This window comes from Colletes latitarsis, chromosome 9 (genome assembly GCF_051014445.1).
Source record: "Colletes latitarsis isolate SP2378_abdomen chromosome 9, iyColLati1, whole genome shotgun sequence".
NCBI classification, from domain to species: domain Eukaryota; kingdom Metazoa; phylum Arthropoda; class Insecta; order Hymenoptera; family Colletidae; genus Colletes; species Colletes latitarsis.
In genome coordinates, this window is record NC_135142.1 from 29,074,877 (window position 1) to 29,089,392 (window position 14,516).

The following is a 14,516-nucleotide window of genomic DNA, read 5'->3' on the forward strand; positions in this document are numbered from 1 at the left end:
GTACAGTGCACCCAACGATCGTTGAAGCTGCCACGAGGTCACGGGGCTTGAACGTCGTTGCTAACGCGTGCCCTGTGACCTCGCGACACTTGAATGATCATCGGTGTACACGCAGGAGCGGCCAGCTAATTACGACCGCTTCGTACATTATGAAACAAACTGAGATTTTCATAAATTCCATTTTTCACGTCGTGAATATATCTCATGAAATACGCGGATTTTATTCAGACGTACTTATTTTTATTTCAATATGTTAGCAACGATGAATGTTGTTGGTTCCTCGAGACAGAAGATGCGGAAATTTATGGCTAGATTGAATGTGAAGGGGATCTTCTAACAAGTACAACGCATAAAGCGATTTTGTACAATAAATGTTATTTCAACCTAGTAGCAAACGGGTAGTAAAATTAGAAAACAGTTTTCAGACCATCCTGTACACCACATTGTGGATCTTCAAATTCGTTTTAATAGTATTTAAGGTGCAAATAGAGAAACGTTGTTTTCCCAGGGTCGGCGAGTCGTCGTTCCAGGTGTCGTGCGTGGCTCAGGGTAAGCCTCGTCCTAGCGTGCGATGGCTGAAGGACGACCAGGAACTGACCGCGGACGAGCGGCTGTACAAAGTGACGAGCACCGCCTCCGAGGGTCACGGGAACGTGATCACCGTGAACTCGACGTTGAGTTTCCTCGGGCACGCCAGGCCTCAGACCGATGAAATCGTGGCCAGCGATCGGGGCAAGTACACCTGCGTGTTCGTGAACGAGGTGAAGAAGGTCGAGTCGACGATGATGCTGAAGGTGGAACACGAACCGATCGCCCTGCACCAGCACGGAAAGGTGGCGTACAACTTGAGGGAGACGGCCGAGGTGGCGTGCAAGGTTCAAGCCTGGCCCAAACCCGAGTTCCAATGGAGCTTCGGGACGAACGCCGCGAGTCTCCAGGGTTCCTCGAGCGACGGCCATTACGAGATCTCCACCAGCAGCGACAACTACGACGTGTACACGTCCATGCTCCGAATAACCAACATCCGCGAGCTGGATTACGGGGATTACAGCTGTCGGGCGGCGAACGCTCAAGGTAGCATCACGTCCACCATTAGATTGCAGCCGAAAGGCGCACCGGAAAGGCCCATCAACATCTCCGCGATGGACGTTGGACCCACCCACGTGGCTCTGCTTTGGGAACTGGGTTTCGACGGTGGATTGCCCATCACCAAATACTTCGTATCCTATAGACGGGTACCCGGTGGCGACGAAATCGTGGCGCCGGATTGCGCCGTCCCGAGGCCACCGGCCGGCCAGTGGCTCGAGCTCGACTGTCGTCGGTCCAATCCTTGCAACGTGACCAACCTGGAGCAACACCAGACGTACACGTTCAAGGTGAAGGTGTACAACACCAAAAACCACTCGGACTACTCCGACGAGGTGACCGCGACCACCGCCGTGGCAAAGATCCCCGCGCCGCTCAGGGTTAGCTATGACCCCGAGAGCGGCATGCTGGGCATCAGCGTGGGCGCCACTTGCCTCTCGCTTGTCGCGTGGATCGAGAAGCTGGACGCGCCCTCGCCCACCGGAGAATCTCAGTGGAAGATCATGGACGAGTGGCCGCTCGAGGTGCTGGGCAGCGCGCCCACGCAGAGGGAAGGCGTCCTGGACGACCCGGAAGCCCTCGACACCGAGCCTAGGATCAGAGTCAGACTGTGTTTGAAAGCAGATAGGCAGAAATGCGGCGAGTACTCCGAGGCTGAGAGTGAGTAGCTTTTATTCCGGGTGTTTAGCTTCGAAGAACGTTTAACCATCGTTCGTTGTTTTAGTTGGACCACCGTATATAGCGCAAGCTGGAGCACTGGCGACGCCCACCCTGATCGCCCTGGTGGTCAGCGGAGCCGTCTTCCTCCTCTTCGCCGCGCTACTGTTGCTCTTTTGTCGGTGTCGCCGAAAACACGCCACCAAGGCCAAGGATTACGAAATGGACTCGAACGCGTAAGTGTTTCCGCACGATTGTCGAAGCGTTTCGCGATAACGTGGATTCTGACGGTCTTTATTGTCCCAGGGTTCGACCGAGTCTCGTGGTGGGAAACGGTCAACAGAGCCAGGCACCGCCACCCTACTACGCGGAGAACAAAGCCCTCGAGCACAGTCTGGATCACGCCTTGGCCATGGAGGACTCCAAGACCCCGGCGTACTCTCAGCCCGGATACGGTTACCACCAACCGAATCACAATATCAATGGTAGAGATAATATTTTGGCCGCGACGATTCCCATAGCCAGTCGTATCCCATTTTCCACCGCTACTAGAAACAATGGGAGAGCAAAAAGTCGAACGCTTTAACGACGTCTAACTTTCTACGATTATACTTTTTCCGAGCGCGACCGTATACCTGAAAAGTGCAATGGCAATTTCCCATTTCTTTCTATGTTCAACAATAAAGAAACGCGTGGCTCGGTTCGCGTATGATCTCTGGATCTCCGCGTAAAACAATTTCGAGTAATTTCGTCGTTGGTTTTTTTTATATTCGACGTTACGTAATCGACGAATATCTGGACAGGTGTGAACATGGGCTACATGGACAACAGCTACTCGAACTCGAATAACGGCGGGTCCGTGAACTCTCAAGACTCCATCTGGCAGATGAAGTCGGCCGCCGCGAACGGAGTCGGCCAAGCTTACGACCTGGCCGGCTACGCAACCACCGAGTCGGATTACCCGACTCACCCTCATTACCTCCCGCAGAGGGAGGATTACCGGGAAAGCCATAATCTAAGTCGACAGCAGTTTTGCTCGGAACCATTCGCCACCGTCGTAAAGTCTCAAAAACACGTCGGTGAGTAGTAGTATTCTTTGGTTGAACTCTCTCGTTTCCGCAACCGTTCGCTCTCCGCTTTTTCCAATTCGCCGTTTCTCCACCCCCTTCCATCCCTCCTCCCCCCGGAACACGATCGACCCGCGTCCGCCGATGGACATTCAATTCTATCTGTCGCGAGTTCCCTAGCAATTTAGTCATACGAAAGTTCGATCGCCTCGAATCGAGAGACTTTTCGAGACGTCGAAAGCATCTTGACGGAACACCGTTAATGGTCTTCATAAATTTTGGAGGACCTGGTTGTTTCGAAACGTTGAATCTAATTTGGAACGATTACCGGTTCGAAACGAAATGTTGTTAGCGATTATATTGTTGCCAGAAATTCGCTGAAACGTTTATGCACTTGATGTGCCCGGGCACTCGACGGATTCGAAACCGTTTCGCGCACTCGTGATCCCGTTTACGTCATTTTCCTTCGTTAGTAAATTGTTTCGAAATTCATCGCGATACGGGTTTCCCCCGTATAGCGGCGCAACAACAATCTCGCACCTTTGGACGTTCGAGATATTTAGAATTCTTTTTCCGAAGTTGGCGTACCGATGTTTAATTTCTGCGCATAATGAACGAAACATTTAAATTTCTTGCTCTCTGCCCGAGCGCGAAACAGTTAACCGGACTAAATGTATGCACCTTCGAACCCGTAACGAATACTTGCGTTACAAACAGACTTCGGTGGATTCGAGTTTGCCGTGGGGCAAGTAAATTCGTCTTTACCCGTTTTTAATTACACGTGCAGGGTCGGGGGTGGAGTGTTTCTGGTCTGGAAACGACCCAGTTAACAGGTCAAATCATTCACAAGGCGAGGCGCTTGAAATTTCCACCTCCTCTTTGCACATTACATTTTCACAAACTTGATACGAGGGAAATATTAGCGGACTCTTCAGAAATTTTCTTTAGAATTATACGCTACAGTCAAAAGTACAGCATAATCGCACACGCGACCCGTGAAATTGAATTCTTGCGGGAGAAGAAGCAGGGAGATTTACACGAAGCGTTGTGGCGGGAAAAACGGGCGATTTTTCGTGTGAAAGTAAACAAAAAAAAAAAACGCTGAATGAAATTCTGTTTCACGCGCGGTTTCTCTTTCAAGAAAATCGAGTTTGAAAATTGCCCGGTTGCGCGTGCAGTCTGATTCGAATGTCTGATCATCGCTGGCTATTTCTACTTGCACCGGTGTATCCAAACATTGACAGTGATACGATATCGTGCGTTTCGACTGCTTCTAACCAGTAGGCTGATAGTAGATGAAAAACAGATAATACCGTGTCGCTTACAAACACCCGCGCAAGTAGAAATAACGGGTCATAGACAGACGCGTTAGCCAAGTCGTAATCGATCGATCAAATGCTCTCGACGAGATTCGTTTATCGTGTTCATTTTATCGTGTTAAATTACGATGCACAGGTAAGGTTGTGGCAAGGTTAAAAATATTGTGAAACGATGGAAAGCGGAGGTTGGGAAAAGTTTTTTCAACAATCGCGCGAAATTACTGGCGTTCGTAAATACGAGTCTATTCAGCGGAAAACATTTTGATTTCCTCTTGATTCTTTCTACGAAGCTATGTTAACGAATGCATAATGTCAACAGCTCTAACAAACCGCGAAGATACGGAAGAAAGAATCAGAGAAGCTTGCAAAAACGTAACCACCCCAGATGTTGAGTGCAACGCGAGGTTCTTTTTTCCGTCGAATAAACGAACGTTACTTTACGAATCGCAGTAATTTCGAGCATTTATTATACAAAAAGTTTGCGTGAGAAACTCGACGTGTTTGCGATTTCAGATTGCTTTTGACGTCTTGATAAAACCTTGACTTTGCGTGGTTAATTTACTCGCGAGAGATCTAATAGATTTAAAAAATTTAAAAAATCAAAGCATTTCGTACAATCTGTGTGTAGAAAGCAACATCGGTCCGAAAGTTGCCAATTTCTCGACCGAATTCCTTGATCTCTCAATCATGCTCGTGACTGTGTTATCCCCTAACTCTCAAAGCAGAGAACGTCGAAAGTTTCCAAGGTTAAGTCCTATCCGATATCAAATTTTCGGAAAGTTGTACGCGTTTGAAGTCGAAGCGTAAAAAAGAACGTGATTTCATGTTACGGGGATCCGCTAACTCCGGTATTCGAAGCGACACGATCCAATCTCCAGCCGCATCCTGTCCATCCTGCTCTGGTTCTCCGCGCACGTACTCGCAACGTCGTTCTTTTGTTTTTCCCGGTGCTCTAACAGCCCCTCTTGTTCGTTGTTTGCCCGACAGATTCGCCTTACGACGTGTCCGGTCTACCTTATCAGGAGAACTACGACGAGGACGCGAAACCGCCTCAGCAGGTTAGCCTGTCGTACGACGAGAGCCTCGAGTCGGGCTACTCGACCCCCAACAGCCGTGGCCGCAGGATCATCCGCGAGATAATCGTTTGAGATCTGCCTACCGGCTCGCGAGCCGGAACCACGCGCACTACTTGGCTCTAGCAGGAGGCCGAACCCACCGGCCACTATCACCCGGTGGACAAATCCCGCGATCCTCTCCGCCATCGTATGGAGATCGTGATCGAGAACCCCGTCGAGTCTCCGCCGCCGCCGCCACCGCCTCCTCCACCCCCGCCTCCACAACCGTTGGGCAGCTCGCCGTGGAACGCGCTCGTCGCGGCTCCCTCGACGACCAACGCGACAGGAGTCGCTAGCCCCGCATCCATGCCCGCCGCGACCACCGTCATGACGATCACCATCGCCGAGAATCCCGCCGCCCCCAGTTATCCCCCCGTTCGTTTCTCCTACAGGGAGACCTACGCCACGAACTCGATGCCCTACGCCGGCGATCCGTACTCCGTCAGACGCAACCAGCCCCGTGGCAGACCGTACGACGATCCCTCGGGATCCTCGCCGTCGGTTCGACGCGTGGACAAGTCTGGACTGCTGGGCGTCACCGAGTCGGAGACGTCCGGACTGCGGTCAGGTCTCCGATCCCCGCGATTCCTCTCCGGCGTGAACTCGGTCGCCTCGGGGATCGCGTCGCCACGGCGGTTCGAGTGCATCGGACAGCTGGACCCGGTTCCCGAGATACCCGGGCAGTCGAACCGCGCGAACCTCGCGTTCCCCGTCGCCTCCACCACCAACACTCTATCCGTGGTCAGCCTGGGAAGGCCGACCAAGTCGGCGTCCTACGATTCCCTCGATCCACGGCGCAGGAACGACCGCGCGGAGATCGGGACACTGCAGACCCTGGAGCGCGACCTCAAGGAGCTCGAGTCGTCGAGCTACGGCTCGTCGTTTCGGTACCAGGACAGCTGCGAGGCGAGGGGACGAACCCTGGGTCGGTTGTCGCGGTTCGCGCTAGCCAGGAGAGACCGCGACGACGTAGCCCTCGATGGCGTAGCCAGATACTCCGAGACCTGTTGCAATTTTCCGTTCACGGTTCGCGCCCCCGCGACGTTCCCGGGCTTCGAGGAGCCCTCGAGCCTGCCGTCGACCCGCGCCACCACCACCGCCGTCACCACCTCCACGACCAACACCACGATCGCCGCCCCAAAGTCCAGGGACACGGAGACCACGGAGAAAGAGACCAAGACGGACCTCGAGGACGCCAAGGGTCTCGTGCTGGGAGAAGAGAGGGCCGAGGCGGAGGGTTGCGAGCACGGGGCGACGACCAGGAACCCGATGAAGGACGGGGAATCCTCGCAGAGGACCGACGAGCTTCTAGACAACGACGCGATCCAGACGCTGCGTGTGATCATTTTGTCCGAACAGTTGTGAGGCCGTCGTTGACCGACAGTGGACTGAACTCCGTTTATCGCCGACCGATATATCGTTCGATGTTGTATTATAATTAAGTAGGTGTGTAAGTAAATCCGCGACAAGAGGGACGAATATGAATGGGGGAGTCTTTGACGAATCTCGCATAAAGGCTGACGCGATGCCATAAGAGGCCATACCTTCGAAAAGGAGTGACGGGCCGTGTACGCACCGTGAGAAGAATATTTCTCGAACGCTACGCGTTTCGATCGACGACGAGTTTCATCCGAGAACCGTCCGCCAGCAAGAATCTGTTGGTCAATCGAAACGCGTAGCTTCCTCCGCCTCGTCTTCGGCTACCTGATACACACGCGATGCGACGCGTAAGCGCCTCCATTGCGAACCTCCTCGGTATACGTGTATAGTAACGAGAGACAAAGAAAGAGAATAGCGTTCCTCGTTGAGATCTCTGCAGCGTCTCCGGCGTAATCTAATTGGCCGGAACTCCCACGATTTTTTGTAAGGGAACCGTTTGTTCTCGTTGCACGGTTCTTTTTATCCTCGTTACGGCACAGAGAATTTTACCTGCAAACCTTAAGATCCGAGACGAGCTCTGTCGATGCATCTCTTAGGCCGCGTTCATCGATCGGCGAATGCCTCGGGGGAATATATTTGTCACGCCGCGTACGTGGAACGTCGCGACTCGAACGCGTCTCCTCGCGTCCCCGTGCCGGGGGCGGTCGCGTTCGAGCCGCGACGCGTTGCGCATTTTGTACTTTTATATCGTGGACGACGCCGCCGATTCGAGCGACGAACGATCCCGCGTTCCCCGAATCAGCGAACCGGGAACACCTCTGTATGTACCATAAACTCAACTGCGCCCGCGACGCGCTTAGCAAGCGTACAGGCGGGATTTTCTGCGAGCGTTTTACCCTTACCACCCGTACGACAGAGAACGACGCTTCTCCTTTGTATCCCTTGTGTTTTAAATACTTAAACTGTTTAAATTTATAACATATTCTATAAAATTTCCATCTTCTTCTAAAGAGAATCGAAATATCGTTGTAATCGTAGGAGGTTTCCGTCTGGAACAGATGAAACTCGCTTAGAGGGAAACAAAAGCATCGTTCTCCATTGTAACAACGGCAATGCGTTTGACGTTCATAGAAGAACCCGCCTTAACCAGTAAGTCCGGTCGTTCGAAGGCAACGGGGGGCGACGCAGAGGCGATCGAACGCCTCCCTGAGACTTTCGAGCGTCCGTCAGTTGTAAATAACGGTAAACGTACCAGTACTTAACGAGTCGAGCGCGCGGCGACGGACACGGGCCCGTGGAACGCCGGACAAACTCCACGACCACTCGTTCTACTTTCGTTCCGTGTATCCGGACCGAACGAGGGAAGAAAGACTGGAACGGGAAAAAGAGGAATTCACCGGGAATCCCGTGCCGTCGCGGCTGTTACGCGACTCCTTCATCCCGAACTAACGATAGCTACGCTTTTAACGTAAAGATATTTCTTGGCTCGCGCAACTAACGCGCGCGTCCTCTTTAGTTTTGTAGCGATTAACGCGGCGCGTTTAGGAATCTCGCGTACGTAGCGACCTTCGTTGAAGTTCTTATTTTTGTACCGCTCAGCGAACGCCGACGCCGACGTTCGTCGATAGGTGTTTCTTTGATCCGTAGACCTCGTGGTTAGGGGAGAGCGTGAAAAAAGGACCAGCCGAATGAATCGTACGCGTTCGTTCCTTTCGACTTGTGATCTCATTTCTTCGCTGAGAAACGATTGTTTCTTTTTTAATCTCGAAAGGGAGAACGGGCGCGCTTCGCGTCCGCCGTGGGACGATGTCCATCTTGGCTCTTTGGATTTTCCCACGAAATTTGTTAAAACGAACGGCGTTAGGAAAAATTTTATCGCACGATTACCGTTTCCGTTACAATTCTTCGACGTGTTTTTATCCTGTACCGCGTCGCCAAGACGCGTCTCGACCGCCACACGTTCTACAAATCGACGAGCAATCACGGTTTCCGAAGTCGATTTGTCGGCCGTTCCTCGTGGCTGTCGAGGAGCGCGCGAAATCGCAGCGATCTTGTACGCCCCGGGGCATCGTTCCCCGAAACGACGGAAATCGCCCGTTCTTCCGTTGTTCAAACGGCATACCGACCGACCAAATATATTATCGACGCTCCGCTGTCTCGCGAGCGGAACGTCAGTTTTTCGCTCGATGCGAACTTTTCTCGCAACGCCGAACGCGTCCCTGCCGTACCGAACGTCGGTTGGAGTGATTGTTTCGCGTGTGCACGGCCACACGCGTGTCGCGTGCAAATCTGAAAAATTGATATATATCGAATCGACACATACACATATATATCAATTATCGTCCATTATAGTTACGATATTATTACGAATTATTATTTGTACAAATTTTATGTTGCGATATAAAATAAACTATAAAACGACCAGCTCGGATATGCATTAATTCCAAGACACGCAGAACTCCTTGTTTTCAGAGATTGGGCCAAACACATGTCACACTTTGATGGCCACTGTCACGTATACGTGATTTTACCACGCAAGAGGTATACAAGTAGGTATAGTAGTAGTATTTCATTGAAATTTATTTATGAAGTCAAGCTCATGAATACCTACAAAAAAGTATTAAACAACATTTCCGTAGAGCGTAAAAATCGATCTAGAAAAATTATTTTCACTTGCAGGGGGGTTAATTACAATCATTTTTGGTGAATACACATACCTCCGAAATCCTACGCACTTTTCACGAAATTTTTTGTTTCATTATGGTATTTTGCTTATGTGAGCCTACATAGGTCGGAAAATAAAAATGCCTGGACAGTCGAGATTCCAAATCGTATGCCGTTGACGCGAGGTTGGATTTCAGTTCAAGAACGAGAAGGCAAATGTGAGCCTTCCTCTCTCGACTCCCACAAACTGTCCGAAACTCTACGAGCTCACGTACGCGTGATATGGCATAGTGTGAGAAAGTGAAATGAGGTATCCCCGGTGCACCGAAGGAGACGATGGAGGAGGTGGCGACCTCCTTCTGCAACATGATTACCTTGCAAAAGGAGGTCACCACTTGCCATGTCCTCTCACTGGTCAGCGTTAGTATCTGACCTCTGTTGACGACATTGCTAAACAACTCCGAATCGAAGGATATTATCTGTTAGCAGAGTTCTACCGCAGACAAGTAATACGAATAGAACTTACACCTTATGAACTCTCGTGGCACAAATTTACTGTCATACCGATCTAAAAATTGAGAGGTGATTTTAGCGTCCTCTTTTCATGGATAGCGGTCAACTATGTGGCGATCAAGCTGTACCATGTGTGCTGATAACATGAGATATACTCTTTCAAAGTGGAACAAAATGTTAAATAGACCAATCAAATTGTAAGGGGATCCTCGTAAGAAGGCTTTAATCTTCGTCATAGTTTTAATGGGTTGATGATCAACAATGACTCCAATGGTCACTGGTGGTCAACAGTGAGGTGGACATCAAGGTCAGCGGTCCAGTGAAGATCCAGAAATGGTCAAAAGGTGGGACCAATCGAAATAGTATTGTTCTCTAGGCCAAGCGGTTCTTAACTCTTCACGTTGACACTGTCTCCCCACTCTTCGACTTCCCTACTCGAAGACTATCGCTGAACAAATTCTTCAGTACCCCTGGAGCATCCAGGGGGAACGGGTCTCGCGGGCCTACGCCAGGCCATTCGAGGAGCGCTGACCACTGGGGACCAGGAGTGACCAGGACTGACCAGGAGTGACCAGGAGTGACCAGGACTGACCAGGACTGACCAGAACTGACCACTACTGACCAGTGCTGACCAGTGCAGACCCGACTACTGACCACTACTGACCACTACTGACCAGTGCCGGACCGTGATGACCACTGGTAAGAACTATTTAAAATTGCTCTCCCCACTTCTATTTTGTCGTTTGATACCAATTGAACGTTATGGAACTGTTCATCGCTTTTACTAAATTACGAATCGTTTCTTATGTTACAGCTGGACCTCCGGTGCTGCTTCCTTGGTAATGGTAACTAATGGTCAACAAGTAGTAAGCCCACTTTACTTATTTATATTATTATCCCCAAATTGACCAGTTTATTTTACTTGTTTGGTCATAATTCAGTGTTGTTTGACTGTCTGATTTTATCTGGTTATTATGTATCCCACCTCTATTTCTACTTCTGCCTTATTTTTTGAATTGGCATGGTTGTGTCGAATCATATACCATTTTTGTTTGCGTACTATTTCACGAATTTTGATGTCAATAATTAGAATAGGATTTATATTCTTGTTCTATTTTGTTTAATTCTCTGATTTCATCGTTGGATTTTCAATTCTGCTCCATCTTTGTTTCTGTTTGTCTTCGTTGGTATGGTTCTTCAGATAATGTTTGTAATCGTTGGCTATTTTACTTCGACATTATCTCTCCTTCTATTTATCTCTCGTTACAAAGTATAGGTAGAATACTTTGTTTGTATCATGTGTAAATTTTGTATATTTCCTTAGGTAGGTCTAACATCGACAATCTTATAGATTCTCACTCTTCGATACATCAATACGACAAATTATTCCATCGCTTTGTCTAGTTTGCATGGTGGTTATTAAATTTCCTTTCGTATGTCACTAATATGTGTATCAATTTTAGTTTCAGATTATTCGCAGGGACATCGAGGGAGTACGCCACATCCGCCGAGGGACATTTAATTCTAAGTCGGTTAGATTTAAGCTTCGTCGCGAATCTTAAAATTAACGTCGAAGATTTCTTTATTGTACATATTTTCGCGTCTGTACCAAGCAATTATTCAATAAGTAGCTTCTCGTTTTCTCGTTCCCTCGTTCCTAGCTTCGGTCACCGCTGTTTCATCGATTGAAACACGTGATCGGCCGTGTATCTGGTCCGAAAGATCTAATCGCCTTCCCTTGGTAAGCTTGATTGAGGGAAAACGGCACTTCGCTGGAAGGTGTGGAGTTTCCGTATTCTGCGGAAACGCATACCTTCCAGCGGAAGTCGACTCTGTCTCAGGTACTCTCTCTTTGTCAGACAGCCTAAGTCGGGTCCTTCGGGCTCCCGGCGGGTTGCGTTGGAGAAATGGAGACCTCGATTCGGAGTTGCAGTTCTCTGTTTTCTTGTTGAGATCGAGTTAGCAAGGGCAGTAGGTTCGATCCTCGGATCCGCTGCACGGTTCAGCGTCGCGTCGCGTCGCGTCGCGTATCCCACGATTTAGCTTCATCCCTCTTTTTAACCACATAATTGCTTGGTACAACTAACATCCAAGGAACATTGTTTCCTTCTATCGTCCGAATTTTAGCTTCAACTTGATTAGACTTGAGCTTCGACGTTAATTTTAAGTCCCTATTGTATGCGTCTCCCAATGTTGCCAAGTAATTATTTAACAAGTAGCTTCTCTCGACTCGTTATCTCGTTTCTTGCTTCCGTCCAGTTTGTCCGAAAGATCTAGTCGCCTGCCAATGATAGATCGATTTCTAGAAATAGAAATCAATCTACCAAGGGTAGTGTCGATTCGATCCGAAGATCTGCTGCACGGTTCAGCATCGCGTCGCGTCGCGTCTCCCATAATTTAGCCTCATCCCTTTTTAAACGAAATAATTGCTTGGTACCACCAATTTAGACTTAAGTCTTTAGTGTAGCCGCGTGTCCTGCCAAGTAATTATGTAACAAGTAGCTTCTCTTTCACTCGTCTCCCGTTCCCTCCGATCACCACTGCTTCCATGTAGAAAGCAAGTGATCGGCCGATTAGCTGGTCCGAAGGGTCAGTTGCCGTCCTCTAGCGAGACGATCCAAGGGAAAGGGTATTTCGGCCGCAGAGGGGATCAGGGACTGTTCCTGTCTACGGTAGCCCCAACTCGGGATCCCTCTCTCTGTCAGACATCCCGAGTTGGGTCCATTTGGCTCCCAACAGGCTGCTTGGGGGAAATGGGGAACCCGTGTCGGGTGCGTCGATTCCCTTCCCCTTCGATCGGACTTGCCAAGAGGCAACGAGCTGACCCTTTTGGCCTCGCTATTCGGTTCGCGTCTCTCGTTCCTTGCACTATTGCATGGTGCATCGCGTCGTATCGCGTCGCGTCACCCACGATTTAGCTTCGTCCTTCTTTTGAACAAAATAATTACTTGGCATGACTAATCTAGTTTCTAAGGATGTAAAAGGGAGATCGATGGAACTTGGATTCCATCTATCTCCTTTCGGGTCTCCATTCGCAGCAACCTCCTCGTGGTGAGACCTGGGTAATATTATTTACGTTTAATTAATAATCGTATCACTCTTAGCTGGGTAATGCAATTATTAATTAAAAACTAAATAATATTAGCAAATTGGCTGCGATCCGCTTTGCATAGGTCATCATAAATATAGAGCTACTTCGTTAGATTATTTTTGATTCTCATTGATTCATCAAAGATTCTAGAGTATTGTCAGAGACGAGGTATACGAGTAGATCTTTCACCCAATGTATTTTTTCGGCCCATTTTTACGGGGTCTCGAAACCCCATTACCATTTTTGTGTCATTCGCAACGTTACCAACAGGTTACACAAATGAATACAATAAATTTTAGTATTTTTTAACGAAATGAAAGCTGTTCCGTCCAGAATTGAGCATCAATCGATTAAGATGATATAAAGATTTCAAGATTATTAAAATACGTAAGGATGTACCTCATTGACAAGTACACCGCAACTCCTCTACTTTTTATTTTAAATTGTAGTACATCAGGCTGTTTCGTGATGCTGATGCACGTAAGTACTACCAGTGTTATACAGGGTGTTCAGCCACCCCTGGTAAAAATTTTAATGGGGGATTCTAGAGAGAATAATTTTTCCAGAACGATTTGAAATTTTTGAATTTAATTGTTAATAACTTTTTAACGATGCCCCCATCAACAAATTGGTATACTTGATTTTCGTCTTATTTTGGCCTCTAGAATACTCTATTAAAATTTTTCCCAGGGGTGGCCGAGTACCTTGTATACTTGAGGCATTCTATACGTTGCAACTCTATAAACAAACATGATCAGAGACTATACGCAATGCTACACCAAAAGTAAACGCAGAATATAACCGATTGCAAATCTAAAAGTAATCAAAATCAAGTCATTGTAATTGCAACGCGATAATATTTACATTTTGCAATAATAATGCAATCCGAAAATAGTTCGTATACGCAACACTACCCTGAAAAAAAACGCGAAAAATTTCCATCACTCGCAACTCTAAAGTTATTTATCTATAAAACTAATTATTTGCAAAGATAACTAGGCAAGCAACGCGAATAATTTGTACTTCGTAAAGCTAATAGCAAACCGGTATTGATTCTTATTCGCAACACTATTCTGAAAGCAAACGCGAAAATACTCATCGTTTGCAACGCTAAAACTAATCGCGATAAATTCAAATTATGCGCAACGCTATTTCTAAAACAAACGCGATCATTTAAATTTCGCAACACTAACGCAAACCACGATCTGCCACAAAATACTGGCTGTTGATCTGAAAAACTACAAATACTACAAATACAGGCGAATATAGTGACAAAGTAGGAACATGGAATGACTGTCCATCCTCATCCGAAGATGAAGATGAACAGCCATTTGTTGCAGCCCGCTCTTGAAACAATTTGTCAGGGCCTCTTCGACTCTATCTCGAGTCTCTTCTTTCTTCGGCGGTCCTGCCAAAGTCTGAAACTTAAGCCTACGCTCGAGATTCCGTGCAATACTTTGTCGGAACAAGTGTGGAGAAACTCGAGCGGGACGAGCGTTTCGGGGAACCTACCGCGAACGAACGCGACCGCGAAGAGCGACTGTAAAGCCGCGCGATTTCAGGAATCGAAAGTAAAGCCAATACAAACGGAACAATCCGTTTGGATCGGCTAACGTTTCGACTC

General features: G+C 48.4%; 1 protein-coding gene across 3 annotated transcripts in view; it reads left to right on the plus strand.

Moving 5' to 3' along the window:
• Ed (hemicentin protein echinoid) overlaps nt 1-5,277 on the plus strand; it is an 89,386-nt gene extending 84,109 nt beyond the window's left edge. For all 3 annotated transcript variants that reach the window (XM_076772462.1, XM_076772461.1, XM_076772460.1), the window contains exons 3-7: nt 509-1,746; nt 1,811-1,979; nt 2,050-2,228; nt 2,547-2,822; nt 5,117-5,277. In XM_076772462.1, coding sequence (XP_076628577.1) covers nt 509-1,746; nt 1,811-1,979; nt 2,050-2,228; nt 2,547-2,822; nt 5,117-5,277 — 2,023 coding nt within the window. The remainder of the gene's footprint in view (nt 1-508; nt 1,747-1,810; nt 1,980-2,049; nt 2,229-2,546; nt 2,823-5,116) is intronic.
• Nucleotides 5,278-14,516: the final 9,239 nt, after the last annotated feature.